Source organism: Dipodomys merriami, unplaced genomic scaffold (genome assembly GCF_024711535.1).
Source record: "Dipodomys merriami isolate MVZ:Mamm:240054 unplaced genomic scaffold, mDipMer1.0.p SCAF_45, whole genome shotgun sequence".
Lineage (NCBI taxonomy): Eukaryota > Metazoa > Chordata > Mammalia > Rodentia > Heteromyidae > Dipodomys > Dipodomys merriami.
The window spans coordinates 5,251,256-5,275,723 of record NW_027206013.1 but is presented as its reverse complement, the minus strand read 5'-3'; the positions used below and the strand labels follow the sequence as shown (position 1 = coordinate 5,275,723).

Below are 24,468 nucleotides of genomic sequence, written 5' to 3'. Positions count from 1 at the left end.
AGATAACATCCTGTATATTTCAAAGGAGCTAAGTGAGAAGATCTTAATGTTGTCAGTACAAACCACAAAAGACAACCATATGAGGTGATGGATGTATTAAGTAATTTGATCAGAGATTCATTCATTCAAATGTGTACGTATAATCAATATTACACTTTAGGCCTAATATACATACAATTAAAAAATTTTATTATGAAAATACCGTACAGAGGAGTTATAGTTACATGGGCAAGATAATGAGTACATTTCGTATCAAACATTGTTTCTTCCTCCTTTGTTTCCCCTTCCTATCCCTTCCCATATCCGGGCCCTCTCATATCCCCCCCCCCCGCCCCCCCCCCCCCCCCCCCCCCGCCAAAGTTGTAAAGTTCGTTTCTCGACATAATGACTTGTACATCTCATTGTGGTAATGGGTCCACCTATATCCCTATTTAAACGATTTACACACAATTTTTGTATAAATACAGAGATGAAAAGGAGAAAGAGAGAGAGAGAGAGAGAGAGAGAGAGAGAGAGAGAGAGAGAGAGAGAGAGAGAGAGAGAGCGCACACATATACGCATGCACCAGACAGTTCTAAGGCTTAAACTCAAGGCCTGGGAACCGTCCTTAAATTTTCTTTTTTTTTTCTGTTGTTGTTGCTGGTTTGCTCAAGGCTATCACTTTACCAGTTGATCCACAGCTCCCCATTTCCAGCTTTTTGATGGTCAATTGGAGATAAGAATCTCATGGACTTTCCTGCCCAGGATGGCTTTTTATTTTTTAATTTTTTTTGTGGGTCATGGGGCTTGAACTGTGGGCCTGAGCATTGTCCCTCAGCTCTTCAGCTCAAGGCTAGTGCTCTACCAGTTGAGCTACTATGCCACTTCTGGTTTTCTGGTGGTTTATTGGAGATAAGAGTTTTGCAGCCTTTCCTGCCTGGGCTTTGAACCACGATCCTCAGATCTCAGCCTCCTGAGTAGCTAGTATTACAAGTGTGAGCCACTGGTGCCCAGCAGGAAAGAAGAATTTTGACCAATTTTCCAAAAAGTGATAAGTGACACACACACACATATCTATATATTATCTATCTATCTATCTATCTATCTATCTATCTATCTATCTATCTATCTATCTATCTATCTATCTATCTCTCACTCTTAATTTGGGAATCTTTTCAAAACATAACAAGCAACAAATTGAAAGTTGATAAAATGATCTACTGCTGGACCAATGTTGTAGTGGCTGAGAAAAGCCACTTTCAACCAAAGTAGCTGTAGGCAAAAACTGCTATGGCCAGAAGGAGGATGGCATTGATGTTCACTACATTCCTCCACAAGGGCTTCTCTGACGTGTCTGTGAGCTTCCTCTTCAGCTCTTCTTCCTCTTCTTTTGTCAGCTTGGGTCCTGTCTTTTGCAAGCCACAGAATAAGTCATAGCCTTTCTTGAGACATCCACGAGGTTTCTCAGGAGCATCTGAAACAAAGAGGTATAAATCATTGCAAAAGATGGTAAATTGTGGGGCGCCGGTGGCTCATGCCTAGCTACTCAGGAGGCTGAGATCTGAAGATCGTGGTTCAAAGCCAGCCCAGGCAGAAAAGTCCATGAAACTCTTATCTCCAGTTAACCACCAGAAAACTGGAAGTGGCACTGTGGCTCAAGTGGTAGAGCACTAGCTTTGAGCTGAAGAGCTCAGGGACAGCGCCCAGGCCCAGAGTTCAAGCCCCATGACTGACAAAAAAAGTGGCAAATCGAAATCTGTGTCAAAAGAAAAGAAAGATCACACTCATAAACATCAGAGAAATCCAAGAGAAGACAAGGTCAAATTTAACTATGTAAAAATAGCAATTTTTTGCATGGCAGAAGTCTGACAAAGTTAAAAGTAGTTAAAACTCAGATCCCAATGGCTTATGCCTGAAATCTTAGCTACTTAGGAGGCTGAGATTGGAGGATCATGATTTGAAGCCAGCCTAGGCAGGAAAATCTATGAGACTCTTAATGATCAAAAAAGCCAGAAGCAGAGTTGTCATTCAAATGGTAGAGGGCTAGTCTTGAGTGTAAAAGCTCAGAGACAGAGCCCATGCTTTGTGTTGAAGCCCCAGGACTGTATATATACTGTGTGTATGTATTACGTATGTATGTATGTATGTATGAAAGTATATATATATATATATATATATGTATATATATATATATATATATACACACACACACACACACACAAGTAGTGAAAACTGAGGGAAATAATGGAATATTATATCACAAAGAATAATATTCTCAGTGTTTAATGTATTTCTTAGAGTGAAGAAGGAAAGACCAGTGGAATGGTAGAGGGCTTGTCTTGAGTATAAAAGCTCAGAGACAGAGCCCTTGCTTTGTGTTGAAGCCCCAGGACTGTATGTATAGTGTATATATATGTATGAAAGTATATATATGCATATATATATACACAAGTAGTGAAAACAGGGAAATAATGGGATATTATATCACAAAGAATTTAATATTCTCAGTGTTTAATGTATTTCTTACAGTAAAGAAGGAAAGACCAGTGACAACTCCATGTTAATAAATACTAGAGAGATTAATAAACAGTTCAAAGAAAAAGAGAGGTGTTTCTTAAGATCACTTACCTGGAAGGAGAAATTTAAATTAAACCTATATTGAGGCCAGGCACTGGTGGCTTACACCACCTGTAATCTTAGCTACTCAGGAAGTTGAGATCTGAGGATCTTGGTAGAAAGCCAGCTTGGGTAGGAAAGACTGTGAGTCTCTTACCTCCAATGAAGCACCAAACAAGCTGTGGTTCAAGTGGTAGAATGCTAGCTTTGAATGAAAAAATTAAAGGACAGCACCCAGGCCCTGAGTTCAAGCCTCAGAACTGGCACAAAAACAATGTCTCTGCTTCCCCTGCCAAATTTATATTGAGATGCCAGTTCTCATCTCCCAGTGACAAAATTCAGAAGTGCCCCAATATATTATGTTAGTGAGTTGTGAAAACAGGAACTGTCATACATTGTTGCTAGAAAGTATGATTTAAATCTTAGGGAGGGAAAGTTGAGAATTTAGAATTGCATAGAACTTAACCCTTTAACCCAACACATTTCTTCAAATCTATTTCAATAGTATACTGGCTCATATGCAAAAGAAATTATAATGCAAAGCTATTTGTTGCTGCATTGAAAAATTTAAAACCTATCTGTCAAGTCAAATTTTTATGAAAAATTATGAAGTAAGATAATCCTTAGAAATAATGGTAATGAAAATCATGCAAAATACATATATGGGATGCAACTCAAGTTTTACTTTAAGAGAAATATATGTGTGACCTTTGTTTTTAAAGGAGACTGAAATGAAGCTACTGAAAATTAAAGAAATAATACTCAATCTAAACTAAAAACGATATCCAATAGAATAAACTCCAATAATGCAGGTAGGAAGATAGGCAAATAAGAACAAAAGTAATGAGATAGTATGGGGAGATAACAAGAGAAGGCAAAAGTTAGTTTTTGGTAAGAGTAGATTAATTCGATTATGGTAAGATTTCTAAAGAAAAAAGACAAAGAAAAAGTACCTGAGGTATTTGAAAGAAATGCAAATACACACACACACACACACACACACACACACACACACACACACACACACACACATAACATGTACAGAATGAACACAAATCTACAAATATATTATCTTCCAGGACTGATTCATGAATATATGGAAACTCTGAATGGCCATTATTTAAATTTGATCAGCATTTGAGAAGTTTCTTTTTCTCTCTTTCTGTCCCTCTCTCTCTCTCTCTCTCTCTCTCTCTCACACACACACACACACACACACTCAGTACATGAATAGTATTACTGGCACAGTATTAAAATTTCAGTGGAGATAACACTCCAATCTCATTGTGATATTCCCATAAAACATAGGCTAATGGATAATCTAGTCTATAAAAATAAGTCACTGATCTAACACTAAAACCAGGTACAAAAGAAGAAAATCACAGGCTACCTTTATGCAAGGTTCTCTGATATAAACAACTTAAGAAGTGAATGATGTGGATCCTTTCTTCAGTTTGAAGAAACTCAACCAGACCAAGCCCTTTGTAGACAGTTCAAGGCAATGAATCTTGACATGCTAAAGGTTGTTAGTGGTTAAGAAATAGACAATCAAAGTGATAGATCCTTGGGGACGTTTTCCTGAAGGAAGTACAATTAGGACCTAGATTTGAAAAATGGATTATCATTCTTTCCCTTGAATGACAGGAAAATTCTAGATAGAATGGGATTATGTGGAAAAAAATTAAGAAACCTTCCTACCTGGAATTGGAGAGTGAGTAGCGGGCTTCACCACTACCACCCAAGATTGATTTATTGAGAATGAATGACCAATCAAGAGTAATTTATTAAGAATCAAAAACCAAACAGGATTGATTTATTGAGCACAGTGTGTGTCTAAGAACGGGAGAGTTGGGCAGGGCACTGGAAACTCACACCTCTAATCCTAGCTACTCAAGAGGCTGACATTTGAGGATTGAAATTTGCAATCTGCCAGGCAGATAAATTTGAGAGACTCTTATCTCCAATTAACCAGTAAAAAGCTGAAAGTGGAGATGTATCTCAAGTGGTAGAGCACCAGTCTTGAGTGAAAGAGCCCAATGGGTAGATGAGGCCCTGAGTTCAAGTCTCAGCCTGCGTGCACACACACACACACACACACACACACACAGACACAGACACACACAGACTCACTGATTATTATTTCAGTAGCTATCATAGTTTCATGGATGGATGACTGAAGGATGGACAAATGGACAGGCAGTGAATAAATGGATATCATTTTCATATGTCTTGGATGCTGGGAAGATAAAAATTTAAAGTTGTTGTTTTGTGCCCATCCTAGGGCTTGAACTTAGGGCCTGGGCATTGTATTTAAGCTTTTTTGTTCAAGGTTAAGCCAAAGCTCCATTTCTGGTTAATAGGAGATAAGAGTCTCAAGGACTTTCCTGCCTTGGCTGGATTCGAAATATGATCCTTAGATTTCAGCCTCCAGAGTAGCTAAGATTATAGGTTTAAGCCATTAGTGCTCAGCAAAACTGTAAAGTTTCCATTTGTCACACATATAATGGCTTTTTAAAAATGTAATATATATATTTTACGGTAAAGTTACTGTACAGAGGGGTTATAGTTACATCAGTAAGGTAATGAGTACACAATGGCTTTTTTTTTTTTAAAAAAAAGGTGAATTAAGTAACATTTTACAAAACACTAGTAAACTAAATCATGGACATAAAGTTCCTACATGAAGGGCACATGTAAGGTAGATATTTACCATCTTCAACAGAATCATCAACTTCTTCTTGTCTTTTCTCTTCTGCATCTATATCAATTCTTTCTTCTGTACTATTCCGAAGAGCCCAGCACAAGCGATACAACTGACTCCGAGACAACATGCAAGGTTATTAGAGATAGGGAAATACAGTGTTCTAATGCTATCCAATATTGGCATTGAACCATTGAATGGAAGGATACAAGAACACATTATAGTTTTAAAAAAAGCATGTAAATGTTAAATTCATATGACAATAGAAATAAATTATGGTTTAGGAAAGGAATAGTCTTAAGGACCATGAGACTGTTTAATTCATGTTTTGAAATTCTGTGAGGTTTGGATTTGCAAAGAGACTATGTACCCCTTTCTTATAATAGTAGAAAAGGCTTGCCTCCTAAGTATACTGCTAAGTTCTTTGAATCTCCAGTTCATTTTCCAATCCTTTACTTTTATATCAAGAGTACTGGATAAAAAATTGTTGCCTAGTTCAATGTCTGGGAGATAATCTCTTAGGAAGCTCCTAGCTCTTATTTCATTACAATGATTTCATTGACCTGAGACTTGTATCCTAGTTTGAACTTTAGAAAGAAAGGAACTGGTTGGATGCTGGTGGCTCATCCTTGTAATCATAGCTACTCAGAAGTCTGAGATCTGAGGATCAAGTTTTGAACCAAGGCTGGGCAGGAAACTCCATGAGACCCTTGTCTCCAACAAGTTACTCAAAAAGCTGGTAGTGGTCCTGTCGGTTAAGGAATAGAGTGCTTGCCTTTATCAAAAGAAGCTCAGGGCAGGGCGTCAGTGGCTCATGCCTGTAATCCTAGCTACTCAGGAGGCTGAAATTTGAGGATCAGAGTTCAAAGCCAGGCACAAAAGGCCATGAAACTCTTATCTCTAATGAACCACTAGAAAACCTTAAGTGGGGCTGTGGCTCAAGTGATAGAGTGCTTGCCTTGATCTGAAGAGCTGAGGGACAGCACTCAGGCCCAGAGTTCAAAACCCCATGACTGACAAAAACAAAAAAAGAAGCTCAGAGACATCACCCAGATCCAAAGTTCAAGTTCCAGGACTCACAAAAAGAAAGAAAGAAAGAAAGAGAGAAAGAGAGAAAGAAAGAAAGAAGGAAAGAAGGAAAGAAAGAAAGAAGGAAGGAAGGAAAGAAAGAAAGAAAGAAAAGAAGGAAGGAAGGACAAAGAATAATATATAATAATTATGTTATTAATATATAATAAAATATATAATTATTAGTTATATATAATATATAAATAATATATGTAATAGGTATTATATTATATATGATGTATTATAGTGTATATTATTTATGACATATATAGTATGTAATATATGACATATTATATAATATATAACATAGTATATATTACATAATTATACACAATATAATATATAATTATATATCATATATAATGCATAATTATATATGATATAATATACTATCATATATAATTGTATATAATATACTATACATGATAACTATATAATATAATAAAGTATATATTACACATTATATATTACATACACATAATATCTTATGTAATTATTATATATTATGTACATATAAGATATTATATATAATATATAAATCATATTATAACCATATATAATATAATATATGATTATATATTCTATAATATAATATATAAGTATAATAAATAATAATAATAATAATAATAATTATTATTATTAGTGCTGGTACTAGGGATTGAACTCAGCACATGGGCACTGTTCCTTAACTTTTTTTGCTCAAGTCTGGTGTTCTACCACTTGAGCTACAGCTCTACTTCTAGTTTATTGGTGGTTAATTGGAGATGAAAGTCTCTGACTTTTCTGCCTGGGCTGGCTTCCTATTGCAGCCTTCCTATTATAAAGGCTTCCTATTGCAGCCTTTTGAGTAGTTAGGATTACAAGCACATGCCACTAGCTCCTGACTAGGACCTCTTCTTTTGAAATGGGTGGGACTCTTATTTTTAAAACATTGTTATTTTAGAGGTGATATTCAGCAGGGTTACATTTACATGCTTCAGGTACTAAGTGCATTTCCTTTCATACAGTCTCATCTCTTCCCTCGTTCTCTCCCATTCCTTCCTACCCATCTCAACCCACGAGTTGCATAATGGGACTCTTATTTTAAAAGGAGCGTTCAGCCATTATGCATTACTCACATGTACATCGGGAATTGGTTTTGTGAGGAAGGACACTCCCAGGACGACCACTGTGGTCACACAGAAGATGATGATGCCGAAGTACATGTAATGCACTCCACAGATAATCTTGGGACAGTTACTGGGGAGCAAGCAAGTGCCGGTTCCATAGGCAAACTCTGTGATCATACGGGTAAGGCCAATCACAAGTCCAGACAGCAGTCCCCAGAACGCTCCCTGCCAAAGGAACAGAGACAAAATCCATGTTTAGGAAGCATGATGGAAAAAAACCATGATGCCATCATTCAAGTCACCCTTACCATCCTGCCTGTCTTCTCAACAGACAGATCACTGGCTAACCCTGACCATAAGCTTTTCAGAGTAAGACAAGGACACCTAATGTCACTGTCTCTGATCAAACCTGCAGTCTGTTTAGACTTAAAAAAAAATCACATACAGATTTGTAAATAAGTGATTTGTGTTCCTGAATAAATAGACCTATGACTTCCATGACATCATTTTCATGTCTGGGAATATGTAGTTCTATTAACTTCTACTAAGCGCAACTGAAAGCATTTATTTTATCTAAGAAAATTCATGGGAACATGGTTTGAAAACTGGTGCCCCTGATCTCTCACCTCAGATGCTATGTTTTAGAAAAGTATCTTGAGTGGAGATTAGGAATATAAACTTTAGATTGAGAAAGACTGAACCTGACCTCTGCTTAATCATCATCATCATCATCATCATCATCATCATCATCATCATCATCATCATCATCATAATAATAATCTCTCTTTACCTGTTCTTCAGCTGAAAATTAGGGTAGTAATATTAACAGGAATCTGGCACAGGTAGCTCATATCTATAATCCTAGCTACTCAGGAGGCTGAGATCTGAGGATTGAAGTTAAAGCCAGTGCAGGCAGGAATGTCCATGAGACTCATCTCCAATGAAGCACCAATTAAGAAAGCCAGAAGTGGAGCTGTGGCTCAAGTAGTAGAGCACTAGCTTTGAGCACAACTCAGGAACAGTGTCCAGGCCCTGAGTTCAAGTTCCAGGACTGCCACCCAATCAAAATAAATCTCAAACTCCCAATAAACAAACATTCTTTTACCATCCCCCAAAACGTAACAGGAACAATTAAAGTATTAAACATAAATAGTCTATACCAATTAATCCTTTATATCATAATAGAAACAAACATGTTTGAGTTGTTTTTGGTGAAGCAGATTTTCTTCTAAGAATTTTACATTTTTCAGTTGATTCAATCCCCTTTGCAATCCTATCAGGTAGGTGCAATTGCTGTTTTCATATTATAGTCATGTGATTTACTTAAGGTCACAAAGATATGGTAGAGCCACAATTGGAATCTGAAAGCCTGGCTCATCAATAGGATTTTCTCAACACTGTACATCAATGCACATAATTTAGACATAAATACTTTCTTATGTGTATGGACTGTATTTTTAACACTTATATGAGGAACAGAAGTCATGGCTTACCATAAGTGAATTTGAAATGGGCTGTGTATTGTGTACATTCAATGGAAAGAATATACTGTTTGTTTGTTGTTTGGCCATGGGGCTTCAACTCAGGGCCTGGGAGCTCTCCCTGAGCTCTTTTGCTCAAGGTAGTGCTCTACCACTTTGAGCCACAGATCAACTTCCAGTTTTCTGGTGGTTAATTGTAGATAAGAGTCTCATAGACTTTCCTATCCAGGCTGGCTTTGAACTGTGATCCTCAGATCTTAGCTTCCTGAGTAACTAGGATTTAGAGGCATGAGCCACCAGTGCTTGGCTTGTTAGTTTGTTTTTGATAGTACTGGTTATATTGTTAGACCATGTGCTACCACTTGAGATGAAGTCTTGTCAACTTTTTTCTCAGGCTGGCCTTCAACAATTGTCTTCTTAATCTTTGCCTCCTGAGTAGCTTGGATTATAGGTATAAACCAACATGCCTGCTTCTAAGAATGTATGTTTTTGGAAATAGTGTCCCATTATGCTCTCCAGGTTGGTACTGATCTCTCGAGCTTAAGCTATTTTCCTACTACAGGCTCCTGAGTAGCTGAGACTATAAGTATGTTCGCTATACCCAGATGAAGAAGGTGTTGTTCTATCCAAGAAGAAGATATATTATTGGTTTCTTACTCTAGCAGAAAGAAAGATATTTCACTCACTGGTTCATTGACTCTTTTACAAAAGATGCCAAGCAGGAAGACAGTTGCAACTGGAGGCCCAAGGTAGCTGGAAATTGATCCTAGGTAATGGAACAGCTGTCCATTTTGAAATACCTGTACTAAGGGGACCCACAGAAGGCCAATGACAAGTAGAACGAGGATAAATAGCCTGGCAAGAAAAAAAACACATGATTTTAATAGTAAACACAAGCATTGTGGATACTTCTTAAATTATTATTGTTGTTGTTTGTACTGGTACTGGGGCTTGAACTCAGGACTTCACATTCTTACTTAAGGCTGGTGCTCTACCACTTGAACTACACTTTCACTTCTAGCTTTTTGCTAGTTAAGAGTTTCACATTTCCTTTCCCCTTCCTTCCTTCCTTCCTTCCTTTCTTCCTTCCTTCCTCTTTTGCTCTCTCTTTCTCTCTTCCTTTCTCTCTCTCTCTTTCTCTCTCTTTCTCCTTCCTTCCTTCCTTCCTTTCTTCTTGCTTTCTTGCTTTCTCTCTCTCTCTCATTCATTCTTTCTTTCGTTTTTTCTTTCCTGGGACTTTCCTGGGACTTGATCTCAGCCCAGTCTAGAACTTTCAGTTCATTTTCACTGATGTCAGAGACTAAGAAGCTGTAGCTCACTTCTATACTCACCTCAGGGGAAATCTAGTAAGAAATTGGATTCTCTCACCTTCCAGCTATTAGGAGCTCTCCCTCAGATGCCTTCTTTCTCACATTGGTGTAGATGTTAAGGGTGAAGATGGTGCTGGCACTGTTGAAGATGGAGGTCAGGGAGCTCATGAGAGAGGCCAACATGACAGATAGCATCAGGCCTCGCAGCCCTGGATTGAGGAGAGGGAGGAAGTACTGAGTACCATTCAAAGATAAGAGGGTCATATGCAGTATGAACCAGCTAATGTCATTATCAATATCTATCTAGATATCCAATTTTCTGGTGGTGGAAGGATAATTCAGTAGAGATTTAGTTCTAAATATTAACTTGGAGGTCCTCTTCTAGATAGTAATTTTGGAAAGGAGAATCCTATTTTCTCCCCTGCCCCACTCCCTCTTTCTCTGAAGAGAAACTCTTGACTTCTTGAAGACTTAGAGAACTAGAGAGGTAAGGAAGGACCTGGTAAGAGACACAGCCTTTCACGGGGGAAAGCTGAGGTTCTAACAATATTATGGGATATTCATTAGAGTGCCTTCTGCCCGTTAGTGCTGTTCTTAACCTGGGAGAGAGTAGGATGGATGGGGTGTGCACTATGTTGTGGGTTCAGGTCAATCTTCCTCCTGAAAATGCTCATAGGTGCCAAAGAGAAGAGAGTCCGTGGAAGTGAGAGCTAACTTCGAGGGTCATAAAGTATAAGATCACCTAGTTTCTCAGAGCTTTGCGCACTCTTCTTAGTTTCACTGCCCATCACAGAAAGTATATCATCTGAAATTTGAATTATTTCATAGGTGTGGTTATTTCCTATGTTTCAAAAACTACAATTTGCTGGGTGATAGCTCATGCCTGTGAGCCCAGCTACTCAGGTGTGTGAGATCTGAGGATTGTGATGGTTCAAAGCCAGCCAGGTCAGGAAAGTCTGTGAGACTCTTATCTCCAATTAACCACCAGAAAATTGGAAGTGGTGCTGTGGCTTAACGTGGTAGAGTGCTACCCTTGAGCAAAATACCTCAAGGAAGCACCCTGCCCCTGAGTTCAAGCTGAACAATGGACAAAACACAAAACAAAACTACAATGTAAGTTTCAAAGAGGAAGAGCATTTCTACCTATTTTACTGACCCTTTCTAAGGACAAAAACCAATGCCTGAAAAATAGTAGGCTCTTAATAAATAGCTATAAGTCAGGTAAATTGAAATTCACTGGACTAATGGAAGCAAGGCCAATATTGAACCTGCAGTACACTGAATTTACACGTGTGGTCATACCATTCTTTCATTGAGAAAGAGTTCATTTATAAGTTTTTCAGAGTTGGACATCAGCCTTAAATCAGAAGGAATGTTAATTTAATAGTAACTGCTCATCTCCATAATCTCTAGTCCTGTCATAGGGCCAGTAGCCTGATGGAAGATGTTCAAGAAATATCTGAATTAATGAAAGTAAGACCTTTCAAGGATTATTCCACAATCCTTCCTTAAGGTTTATCTTTAGACTTGTCCTTCAAAACTGTCTGAACATGGACATTTACTAACCATCAGGCATGAGTTCCAACACCAGGGTTGGGTAGGCATAGTTACTGCAGCCAACTTTGTTGCCACAGTGTTTCTCACATTCAGAAGGTACGATACAGGCAACCTTATCTGAGGAGAGAGGCAGAGGTAAGGTCAGTGAGCAGGTCTCAAACAAGCACAATTCATAAACATTGGGTGAACAGATGAGATGTAAGATCGTATGTGGAAATTAGATAGTGAACTTGGAATTTGATATGGTGGATCAAGTCACTCTTTGCCCACAATGGGATCTCCAGAATGGCTTATATCTATAGTGCCTCTTGTACCTACTCATTAATTATCTCTACATCTTTTTACTGTTGTAAACAACACTGAAATATTGCAATAAGAAATCATGTTGGTCACTTGATGGTTATTTTAGACTTTATTTGAAATAAATGTATGCTGTGTTGAGAAACTTTAGTGTCTCCAGTGTTATCTGATGGGTTGGCCCAATAGAAATGAGTTCCTGGACTAGAAAGATCAATGATCTATCCTTCTGCTTTTTACAATAAAGAAAGTACAGTTGCAGTTCATCTTAGCTGACTCAGAAATTAATGCTCCCATATAACTTGATTTCAGACATATGAATTTGATTCAGTTCTACAGATGTCCTAGAGGGACCAAAAAGTAACAATGCATCTCACAGATCTGCAAAGATGTCACCAAACCTGATCAGAACAACTCACCTAACTCACATTTTCCCAATTCTATTTCATCCTTCTGTGCTCTTTGAATGTTTTCTCTAGATGATCTTACATTAAAGGCATTCATGGAATCAGGACCACCATGTCAAATGTCTGTGTGACAGGTAAGGAGTATAAAAGAGATATGGAAATGACCAAACTAAAACAAATTTTCTTGCCTGGACATTGTACAAGTGTCTCCTTCCATCTGTAATTTTGCTTTCGATTCTACCTCCAAAGGGATTTCTAGTCTTATCAGGGTTTCTCGATATCTTAAATAACAGTGAGGATTCGAGCACAAAGGGGGAGGAGTTATGGACTCAGAGCTTGCCTGTGTAGAGGATGCGGCTGATCATTCCTGGCATTACCATGAGGAACATGGGCAGCAGCTTCAGGTAGCCACACAGGATGCAGGCAGCTTTCACATGGGACATGTTCTTTCCTGATAGGCAGCGCTGTACAACAACCTGCCAGGAAAAGGCCACATATTTATGGACAAAAAAAAATCAAATCATGATTTCAAAGAAGTTTAAAGTCCCTTTTAGGATTTAATATTACAATTAGAACTGAAAACATCATGGTTAGTGGAAAATAACTGGCTTTGGAATGATGGTACTTGAATGATTATTCTTTGTGCACAGCATTTGATCTCAGTGATTCTCAGATTTCTCATCACTGTCTTTTTTTCTTTTAAATTGTCAGTGTTTGCTATAAATTTCTTTTGCAGAACTGCTTTGGTTGTATCCCAAAATATTTGAGTATGTGTGTTTCCATTTTCCTTTGGTTCAAGAAGTATTTAAAATTTGCCAGACATTGGTGGCTCATGCCTATAATCCTAGCTACTCAGGAGGCTGAGATCTTAGGATCATGATTGAAAGTTCAGACAGAAAAGTCTGTAAGACTCTTGTCTACAGTTTTTGATCCTTCATGGTAAGATTTCCAATGACTTTTCTTTAAGCTTGTTCTATCCTATTCCTTGATCTACTTTCTCTTTTTAGAGTCCATTATTGCCTTTTATTAGTTTTTTTTTCTGGGTAATTTATAGCTGTTTTGTTCCCTTTAACTTCCTTTGTAGCCCTTCTTTATGGTTTGATGATTTTCTATAGCCCTATACTATGAGTCATTTAAAACATCTTTTGTTAAATGATATCCTTTTGGTATCTTTTAAAAAAAGTTTTCAGCTTATTAAATACATTGATACATAGTTGTTTTAACCTCAGTGTCCTTCCTTCCCTCCTTCCTTCCCTCCTTCCTTCCCTCCTTCCTTCCCTCCTTCCTTCCTTCCTTCCTTCCTTCTTTCCTTCCTTCCTTCCTTCCTTCCTTCCTTCCTTCCTTCCCCTCTCCTTTCTTTCATTATTTTTAAGAAACCAATCAAGGGCTGGGAAGGTGTCTCAGTGGTAGAGCGCTTGCCTTGCATGCCTGAGGCCCTGCGTTCGATTCCTCAGCACCACGTAAGCAAAAAGAAAAAAAAGCCGGAAGTGGTGCTGTGGCTCAAGTGTAGAGTGCTAGCCTTGAGCTGAAGAGCTGAGGGACAGCACCCAGGCCTAGAGTTCAGGCCCCATGACTGGACCCCCCCCCCAAAAAAGAAACCAATCAAGCCACAGGAAAACCAAACACCACAAGCAGACCAGAGACTCCAAGAGACTAGTTATGGACACAGGGGAGATACAGGATCTTCCCATTCCTCCCCCCCCAAAAAACCCCAAAGAACTATTTTTTGTACTTTTTTGAAAAATAATTTTTAGTTTTAAAAAATTGTTTTCTATTAATCTTTTTTTCTCTCATAATTTTTATTTTAGGTGTATGTGTGTGTGTACTTTTTAAAATCTCTTCTGATCTTTTGGTCCTTTTTAATTATTTTCATTTTTTTCTCCTTTCTTTTTTGCATGACTTAATTGCTGTTCTGCTCATCCCCAGATATATATATCTGTTGTCGATTATTGGACCTTATACCCATTGTGTGCAAACTTAATCCAGAAATTTATTACTCAATTCACGACCTCCTGGGCTTAAATTCTTTAATAGCAGTATTATCTCTTTATACCTATATAATTTTCAAGTAACTAATTTTAAGAATTTTTATTTTTTATTTTTTCATGTCTCCTTTCTATCCCTCCCCTCCTCTCATCCTATCCTTCTTCTCTCAATATCATTTCTTTAAACTTACATAATTTGGAAGGGTTTCACTTTTTAAATTTAAATTTTTGTTTTTCCATTTTTCTTTCTTTCTTTTTTTAATCGCTCTCATTATTCTGTCCAATCCATTTCCCTCTCTGAGATTAAGATTTGGTTAAATTCACTCTCCTTTTACTTCACCACATATCTCTAATCTTATTTTTCCCCACATTTCTCCCTAAATCTAATAATTTCTGGTTTGCCAAATTCTTCTTTGCAATCTTAGCCCATTAATCCATAGTTGTTTGATGTTGACTAGATTGTATCTGTTGAACTAGATTGTATCTGCAGCCATTTTGACTGTGAAACTACAGGACTCTGGTTGATGCTTCCCTTAAAATAGTGTTCTAGAACAAAATTGGTGTTACTTTCATAGCAAATGGGCAGAACAAGCTGGAAAAACACATAAAAAATGGCAAGTCCATTTATCTCAATTCCCACTCATTATAATCAGATGACAGAAGAGTTAATGAATAATACAGAGAAGAGTTCCCAAAAAAGATCTACAAACACTATGGGTAAACATGGTAAACACTGAAAACCTGCAAAGGACTCAGAGTGAACATGATAGGGAGAGAGGGAGGCAAACCAAAGATTAATACAGGAATCTCATGAGCATGAGGAACCTACTCAAAGATTGATACAGGAATTGCATGAGCAGGTTGATAACAGTCAAAGAGAAATAAAGGAAATGCGTGAGCAGGCTGAGAACAGTCAAAGAGAAAGACAGGAATAGTGTGAACGTGAGAAGCTAATCAAAGAGTAATACAGGAATTGAGAGAGCAGGATGAGAATAGACAAAGATCAATAGAGTCATTCATGTAATCCATAAACAGAGAGCTGAAAGAATTCAGGGAGACTGCAAAGGGAATGCTGAATGGAGCCCAACAGAAGGAATAGGAGTACAAGGAAACCATAACCAATCAACTAAGTGATTTGAGAATAAACACTGAACACCAAATTAAGGAAATAAAGAAGTTCATACAAGATCTAAAACAAAGCTCCAACAAAGAATTTGAAGCTCCCAAAGCCAACCAATTAGAAGGAAAAGAAATAAAAAACAAAGTAGAAAGTCTTGACAAAAGGTTAGATCATGCAGAAGAATTGAATCTTGGGGATTGAAGACAGCCTAGATATTATAGAGAAAGAACATACAACTATCCAAGACAAATCCAAGAAATAGGACAGATCTATTCAACATTTGGAAGACACCATGAGAAGGCCTAATCAGAGGATAATGAGACAGAAGTTAATGGTCTAGGAAATTTGTTTAACAGGATCCTAGCAGAGAACTTCCCAAACATGCAAAAAGATAGGCCTATTCAGATACAAGAAGCTTTTAGAACCCCAAATAGGCCAGACCAGAACAGTACATCCCACCGTCACATTATAATCTGCACAGGATCAATTCAGACCAAGGAAAAGATCCTTAAAGCTTTCAAGGAGAAAAGATTAATCACCTATAAAGGGAAACCAATTAGAATCACCTCAGATTTCTCAGCAGAGACAATTAAAGTAAAAAGAGCCTGTAATGATGTATGCCATGCCCTAAAGGCAAACAACTATCAACCAAGAATACTGTACCCAGCTAAACTCTCCTTCATAACCGAAGGTCAAGTAAAAACCCAGCAACGAAAAACTGAAACATATCTCCACCAATCCAGCCCTACAAAAGATACTTAAGATGTCCTACACATAGAAAACCAACAAGACCACAATAAAGGCCAAGAAACCACACCCAAACTGAGAATCCAAGAACCATAGGAAGAACCCAGTTGCCGCAGCCCCCAAGAAGGTGGATAACATGGTAGGAATTCTCAAACATCTCTCAGTCCTAACTCTCAACATTAACACTTAACATTAACTCTCCAATTAAGCAACATAGAGTGTCTAGTTGGATTAAAAAGCAAGATCCTTCTATCTGCTGCCTTCAGGAGTCACAGCTTGCCCATATAAACAAACACATTTTGAAAGTGAAAGGCTGGAACAAAATCTATTAAGCAAAATGCCCCCCATAAACAGGCAGGAGTTGCAATCCTAATATCAGATAAAATAGACTTCAAATTAAAATTAGTGAGAAGAGATAAAGAAGTTCGCTACATACTAATTAAGGGATGTCACCTTCAGGAGGATATTACAATTCTAAATATCTATTTGCCAAACAACAGAGCATCCAAATTTATCCAAGAAACACTACTTTCCCTCAAAGCTCACATAGATCCAAAGACATTAATTGTTGGGGACTTGAACACACCACTATCCTCACTAGACAGATCAACTCAGCAAAAAACTCAACAGAGAAACCACAGATCTAAACAACTGCATAGATCAACTATATTTAACAGACATCTACCAAATATTTCACTTAGCAGCATCACAGAATACGTTTTTCTCAGCAGCACATGGAACTTTTTCCAAAATAGACCACATTTTAGGTTACAAAGCAAACATCCAAATTCAGAAACATTGAAGTTATACCTTGCATTCCCTCAGACCACAAGGGAATAAAATTAGAACAATACCAAAAGCCACCAAAGAAAGTCCTGTAACACATGGAGGCTGAACAACACACTGTTCAATCACCAGTGGGTTATGGAAGAGCAAATCCAAATGTTCATGATATTCAAAAATGAACACACAGCTTATCAGCTCCTCTGAGACACAGCAATGGCAGTACTCAGAGGCAAGTTTATAGCTCTAAGTTCCTACATCAACAAATTGGAGAGATCTGAAACCAACAATTTTTTTGGGGGGGTCTGGTCAGGGCCAGAACTCTGGGCCTGGGCACTGTCCCTCAGCTCTTCAGCTCAAGGCTAGCCCTCTACCACTTGAGCCACAGCACCACTTCCGACTTTTTTCTTTTTGCTTATGTGGTGCTGAGGAATTGAACCCAGGGCCTCATGCATGCAAGGCAAGCACTCTACCATTGAGCCACCTTCCCAGCTCCATGAAACCAAAAATTTAATGAGACATCTGAGCCTCCTTGAAAAAGAGCAGCAAGATAAACCTCAATCCAGCAGACAGAAAGAAATAAATAAAATTAAATCAGAATTAAATGAATTAGAATTTAAAAAGCCATAGAAGGAATCAGCAAAGAGTTGGTTTTTTGAAAAAATAACAAAATAGACAGACCCTTAGCAAATCTTATCAGAAAAAGAAGAGAACACACCCAAATAAATAAACTCAGAGATGAGAATGGAAACATCACCACAGAAACAACCAAGATGCAGAACATTATAAGGGAATACTCAAACCTTTATACTAATAAGTTTGAGAACTTGGCAGAAATGGACCTTTTCCTAGCAAATATTGACATGCTGAAACTAAACCAAGATGAGTTAAACCAGCTTAACAGGCCCATATCAAACATTGGAATAAAAACAGCAATAAGAGACTTCCCATCTAAGAAAAGCCCAGGACCAGATGGATTTACAGCAGAATTCTACAAGGTCAACAAAGCAGAGTTTATTCCAATACTCCTCCAACTCTTCAATGAAATTGAAAGAGAAAGTTCACTACTGAACTTATTCTGTGAAGCCATAATAACCCTCACCCCAAAACCAGGCAGGGACTCATCAAAGAAAGAGAACTATAGACCCATTTCTTTGATGAACATTGATGCAAAACTTCTCAACAAAATTTTGGCCAATCGACTTCAACAGTTCATCCAAACAATCATACACCACGATCCAACAGGATTCATTTCAGGGATGCAAAGCTGGCTCATTATACGAAAATCAATTAATATAATTCGTCACATCAACAAGAGCAAGGATAAGAACCACATGGTTATCTCAATAGATACAGAAAATGCATTTGACAAGATCCAACACCCCTTTATGATGAAGGTTCTGGAAAAATTAGGAATCCATGGAACATTCTTCAATACAATAAAGGCTGTATATGACAAACTTACAGCCAGCATTATACTTAATGGTGAAAAACTAAAGCCATTTCCTCTTAACTCAGGAACGAGACAAGGATGTCCACTCTCTCCACTTCTCTTCCATTTAGTATTAGAATGCCTAGCTATAGCAGTAAGACAAGATGCAAACATAAAGGGGATCCAAATAGGAAAAGAAGTAAAACTCTCCTTCTTTGCAGATGACATGATCTTGTACTTAAAGGATCCCATGGACTCCACTCCCAAATTACTCAAGCTGATTCAAAACTTTGGCAAAGTAGCAAGATATAAAATTAGCCCTCAAAAATCAATGGCTTTTCTGTATGCCAACAATGAGAAAAGCGTGGCTGAAATCAGGAAAGCAACTCCGTTCGTAATAGCCCCACAAAAAATAAAATACCTAGGAATTAACCTAGGTCCAAAGAAGTGAAGGACCTCTATGATGAAAACTTTAAAAACCTGAAAAAGGAAATCAAAACAGAACTTAGAAAGTGGCAAAACCTCCCATGCTCCTGGATTGGAAGGATCAACATGGTGAAAATGCCAATACTTCCCAAGGCTATCTACAAATTCAATGCGATACCTCTCAATATTCCAACCTCATTCTTCAAGGAAATAGAAAAGGCAATCCAAAAATTCATATGGAACAATAAAAGACACCCAACAGCAAAAACAATCCTTAACAGAAAGAACAGTGCTGGAGGAATATCAATATCAAATTTCAAACTCCACTATAAAGCCATAGTAATCAAAACAGCTTGGTATTGGCACAAGAACAGACCTCAGGACCAATGGAGTAGAATTGAAAACCCAGAAATGAACCTAAAGACCTATAGCCATCTAATCTGTGATAAGGGACCTAAAAATAGAATGGAAGAAAGACAGCCTCTTCAGTAAATGCTGCTGTCAAAATTGGTTAGTCACGTGTAGAAAACTAGAGCTAGATCCTTATATATCACCCTGCACCAGAATCAACTCCAAATGGATCAAAGACCTTGCAGTCAAAGCAGATACTCTGGAAACATTACAGGATGGAATAGGAAAAATCCTAGGTCTCCTTGGCACAGGCCAAAATTTTCTTAAAAGAGACCCAGAATCACAACAAATCAAAGAAAGGTTGGATAAATGGGACTGCATGAAATTGCAGAGCTTCTTCATGGCAAAGGACATAGCTAGCAAGATCAATAGAAAGCCCACGGATTGGGAGAAGATCTTCACTAGTCATACAATGGACAAAGGTCTCATATCCAAAATATACCTGGAACTCAAAAAATTAAATCCTCCAATAACAAATCCTCAGAGAAACAACTGTCCAATAAATAAGTGGGCTAAACACTTAAAGAGAAACTTCTCTGAAGAGGAAAGAAGGATGCCTAATAGACACATGAAGAAATGCTCAACCTCACTATCCATAAAAGAAATGCAAATCAAAACAGCATTGAGATACCACCTCACTCCAGTTAGAATGGCTAGACTCAAGAACTCTAATAACAATAGATGCTGGAGGGGATGTGGACAGAAGGGAACTCTACTGCATTGTTGGTGGGAGTGTAAAACTTGTTGAACCACTTTGTAAAGCAGCATGGAGGTTCCTCAAAAGACTCCCCATAGAGCTCCCCTATGACCCTGCAATCCCACTTTTGGGTGTTTACCCAAATGATCACAAACAAGACCATACTAAAGCTACCAGCACAACTATGTTTATTGCAGCATTATTTGCCATAGCTAAGATATGGAACCAACCCAGATGCCCCTCAGTAGATGAATGGATCAAGAAAATGTAGTGTATATACACAATGGAATTCTATGCCTCCATCAGAAAGAATGACATTGCCCCATTTGTTAGGAAATGGAAAGGCTTGGAAAAAATTATGTCAAGTGAAGTAAGCCAGGCCCAAAGAAACATAGGTCCCATGGTTTCCCTTATTTGCAATAAGTAGTATATATCTGAAACAAGCAGAAAAGGTCAGATAAGTTGATCTTAGGTGGAATGAACCCCAAGATAAAGATTCAAATGTTTTTTTCTTTCTTGAGATTGTTTCTAACATATTTATAAGATGATTTCTTTGTTGCTTTGTATGTCCCTCCCCAACATATAACTCCTGTTTTCACTGTATTTGATGTTATTACAATTTGTGGATGGGAAGGGAAAAAACAAATTGTTTAATTAGGGATACAGGTGGACCCGTTGCAACACTGAGATGCACAAGACATTATGTCGAAAAATGAACTTTACAACTTTGACCAGGGGTGGGGGGGGGGGAAAGAAGGGGGAAGATGGGAAGGGAAGGGAAGGGGAAACAAAGGAGGAGGCAACAATGTTTGATAAGAAATGTACTCATTACCTTGCCCATGTAATTGTAACCCCTCTGTACAGTATTTTCACAATAAAAAATGAAAAAAAAAAACCCACAAAGGAGTTGTTTTCTGTAACAAGCTTTGTAGATATACTTTGCCCTTTAAATGACACATATGTATACAAAATAGAAGCTAGATTTTTTTCCTATGGGACAAGACAGAGTAACATAAGCATATTCACAGATACAAATATACATGCTCACCTGATCTGCACACCAGTACCACAAAGCTATAATGGTCATTCCTAACATCATTCCTGGCCAAGGAATATCTCCAGTGATAGGATCTCGGAAAATGTGGAAGGAGTCCTCCCGAGGAGTGTAGCACTCGGGGCTGATTGTCAAGTTGTCCCCTTCAGTTATAGACGGGATGGCGTTCATGTACTTCTCCACAAAGCTCTCATAGCCTCCAACCTCAGCAAATGCTGGAAGGCATTAGGTACAATAAAACGTCTTATGACAATTCAGAGAACTTATGTTTTATGATTATTTCTTTATGGTGGATATGTGTAACACCTCACATTAGCCTGGTCAAATCCTCAGTGATCTTTACCCATGACCCAGAACTTCCTAGGACCTTATTAACATTAGCCAGATTGACTTTCATAAAGTACATATAACAAAAGTGTTGTTTAACTTTTCTTCCCATGATACTCTATTCAGTTTAGGTTTTGTGTCTAGCTGTATGGTAAAAATATAACTGTTAGCCAACAGACTGTGATGTCTGTCTCACTCCACCCAGAGTAGCGATGGTGAGCTCACAGAGCAATCCCTAGGGGATCAGTCACCAGACACTCTAGCAAATATGGCTAGGCAACCAGGAAACTTAATTTGAGTTTATTTAATTTTAATTAAAGTAGCTTTGTGTGGTTGATGGCATCAGTATTGTGTGGACATTACTACTTTTGGTCCCAACTTTGTTGTCTTTGTATTTCTTTTTTTTTTTTTGATAGAACTGTATTTTCTTTTATATACAAAAATGAGGGCCCAAAATATGGTTTGCTGAAGTAGTTACAGACAAGATGTTAAATTCTTTTACCTTTGCTTTGGTTAAAATAGCCTAGGAACCAGTGAAGCTCCCCTTCTACCAATGACATACAAACGGTGACAGGACTACTTTTAGTACAGAATAAACAACTTTCAAGGAAAATTAATTTTTAACTCAATTGAACATTTACCAATAAATTAAAAATTAAAGGTAGCACCTTCAATTCTACAATCCTGTCATAACACTTATACCAATTTAAAAAATAAAAATTTCCCCACAATAGTAATTACAGATGTTAATTTAGCAAGTTATGAAATTACTCCAATGTATTAAAAAAAGTCCTAGCAACCAAACTTGAATTTTGAAATTGGGCTTAACATTTAAAATTGAAATTAAGACCAAAAAAGATATGCTTCTTCAGATAACATATATATAGTTTAACAATCTTGTCTTTGTATTTCTATTTGAGCTTTTGACTCAAGCTCTGTGGTTTGGTACATGCATGTTAAGAAATGCTTTATTCGTTGTGGCTTGAATCCTACAAGACAGTGAAAGAACTATATTTTCACCTTATATACTTTTTATTGTGTTTATGATTTCCTATACAGAGATAAGTAAACACAATAAAAAAGAAGATAAAACTTAGATGGATGGATTTTGCTTCCTATCATTGTTTAAGAGACTGAAGTGACAGCAACCAAGGAAAATTCAATGTATGCTTGTTTATTTCAACAATAGATTGAGTAATACATTTTAGTCAGTCGATATTTTATTCAATAATACGTTTTGGAACTATGCATTTATTCTAGGACAGTTACAATGAAGTTGACATTATTATCTAAGATATTCCTAAACTATATAAAACCTTCAATTCTACGTAAACAAAGGATTTCTATGCTTTGAATGCAATGAAGAAATATTTGTGTAAATGAAATATTTGTGTAAATTTTGTCAATGCCAAACACAAAGAAATTAAGGCTGCAAAAAATTTGAGTAATATTTTTTTCATTCTAACATGTCCATTTATGTATAGATTACATATTGATCATGATCCCTTCTGTCACTTTCTCCCTCTTTCCAAACAAGTTTTATCAAGCATTCTTGTTCCATTTTCATTCCCATATATACAGTTTTTACTATATTCACCTTTCTTTCCTTCTCCATTTGCTTGCTGTCTCCCACTAGTTCTACACCCTTGACAAAACATGCTTTAACTTCCTAACTTTTTTTTTTTTTTGCTTATGTGGTGCTGAGAAATTGAACCCAGGGCCCCAGGCATGCAAGGCAAGCACTCTACCACTGAGCCACCTTCCCAGCCTCCAAACTTCCTAATTTTTTTCCAAAGTGAATAGTTTTCTTCCTCTAATTCTGCATACCTAAATACTAAAGGAATCAGGCAGGTATTTCCACAAATATACAAATTATACAAAAGATGGGGAAATGTGACCCAAATACAATTGGGAGGCAGCGTTGGAGAACAGACAGAAAGAAACATATCTCACTTACCAAAACCCATGAGAGTCACAGAGCCAATGATCATGATGAAAGCCTGAAGAGTGTCTGTGTAAATCACTGAGGCCAAGCCCCCTGTGGAGAGAAACATGGGCCAAGACATTTTATTCAGGGGTCCTGATTTATCTGTTTTTACCATGGGATTCTTCTTTATCCTAATTACTAGGTCATTAGAAAATATATCTATAAGACCTGGAAAGGCTACAAATTTTGCATCGGCATAATTATCTCTCTAGTATTTATGTGTCTCACAGATTTCTACTTTCTCTTGGTTTGCCCCTTTTCAAAGTTTCTATGGATTATAATGGAATTACATCTTTGCATGTTTTTGAATATTACATAAGGGAAAGGGCAAAATTCAATTTCTTACAACTATTAGTCTATGGGCTCCCTTCCCATAGCTTAGCATGTTCCTTTCCTTCCCCGGACCTGCCAGGCACCATTCCCCAAAGTGACCAACACTAGGCCCATTTAATGTAGGCAGTAAATAATTGGCCTCTTTTCCCCTTACTTTGAGACCACTCTCCATTGGGTCAGTTGAGGCCTTAAGGTGACCTTCAGTCTGGTCAGCTGCAGGCCCCTTATCTACTACTTTGGCAGCTGCCATGAATCCTAGCCCTCCATGATGAAGTCCTGGGCCCACAAGTCTGCACCAAGGTCCCTGCTTCCTAGCCCACCCTAGATCGTAAGTAGTCACTTCAGACAAAGACAGGTGCTGCTTCTCCCTGTGAGAATTGGTCTTGTCAGTCCCTTTGCTGGCAATAAACTTTTTTAAAATTTAATTTTATTGTCAAGATGATGCACAGAGGGGTTAGTTACATTGGTAAGATAGTGATTACATTTCTTTTTTCTTTTTTTTTTTCGGGTCAGGTCGTGGGGCCTGAACTCTGGGCCTGGGCGCTGTCCCTCAGCTCTTCAGCTCAAGGCTAGCGCTCTACCACTTGAGCCACAGTGCCACTTCCTGCTTTTTTCTTTTTGCTTATGTGGTGCTGTGGAAT

General features: G+C 37.8%; 1 protein-coding gene across 1 annotated transcript in view; it reads right to left on the bottom strand.

Annotated features, from left to right (window-relative positions):
- Positions 1-1,238: 1,238 nt before the first annotated feature.
- The window catches only part of LOC138808246 (solute carrier family 5 member 4-like), a 42,788-nt gene continuing 19,558 nt past the window's right edge, over positions 1,239-24,468 (bottom strand). Inside the window, exons 7-15 of the mRNA XM_069994225.1 lie at positions 23,465-23,545; positions 21,175-21,395; positions 12,866-13,001; positions 11,831-11,938; positions 10,323-10,473; positions 9,641-9,809; positions 7,483-7,698; positions 5,306-5,408; positions 1,239-1,453 (exon numbers count right to left, since the gene is read on the bottom strand). Of these exons, the coding sequence (XP_069850326.1) occupies positions 1,239-1,453; positions 5,306-5,408; positions 7,483-7,698; positions 9,641-9,809; positions 10,323-10,473; positions 11,831-11,938; positions 12,866-13,001; positions 21,175-21,395; positions 23,465-23,545 (1,400 nt within the window). The remainder of the gene's footprint in view (positions 1,454-5,305; positions 5,409-7,482; positions 7,699-9,640; positions 9,810-10,322; positions 10,474-11,830; positions 11,939-12,865; positions 13,002-21,174; positions 21,396-23,464; positions 23,546-24,468) is intronic.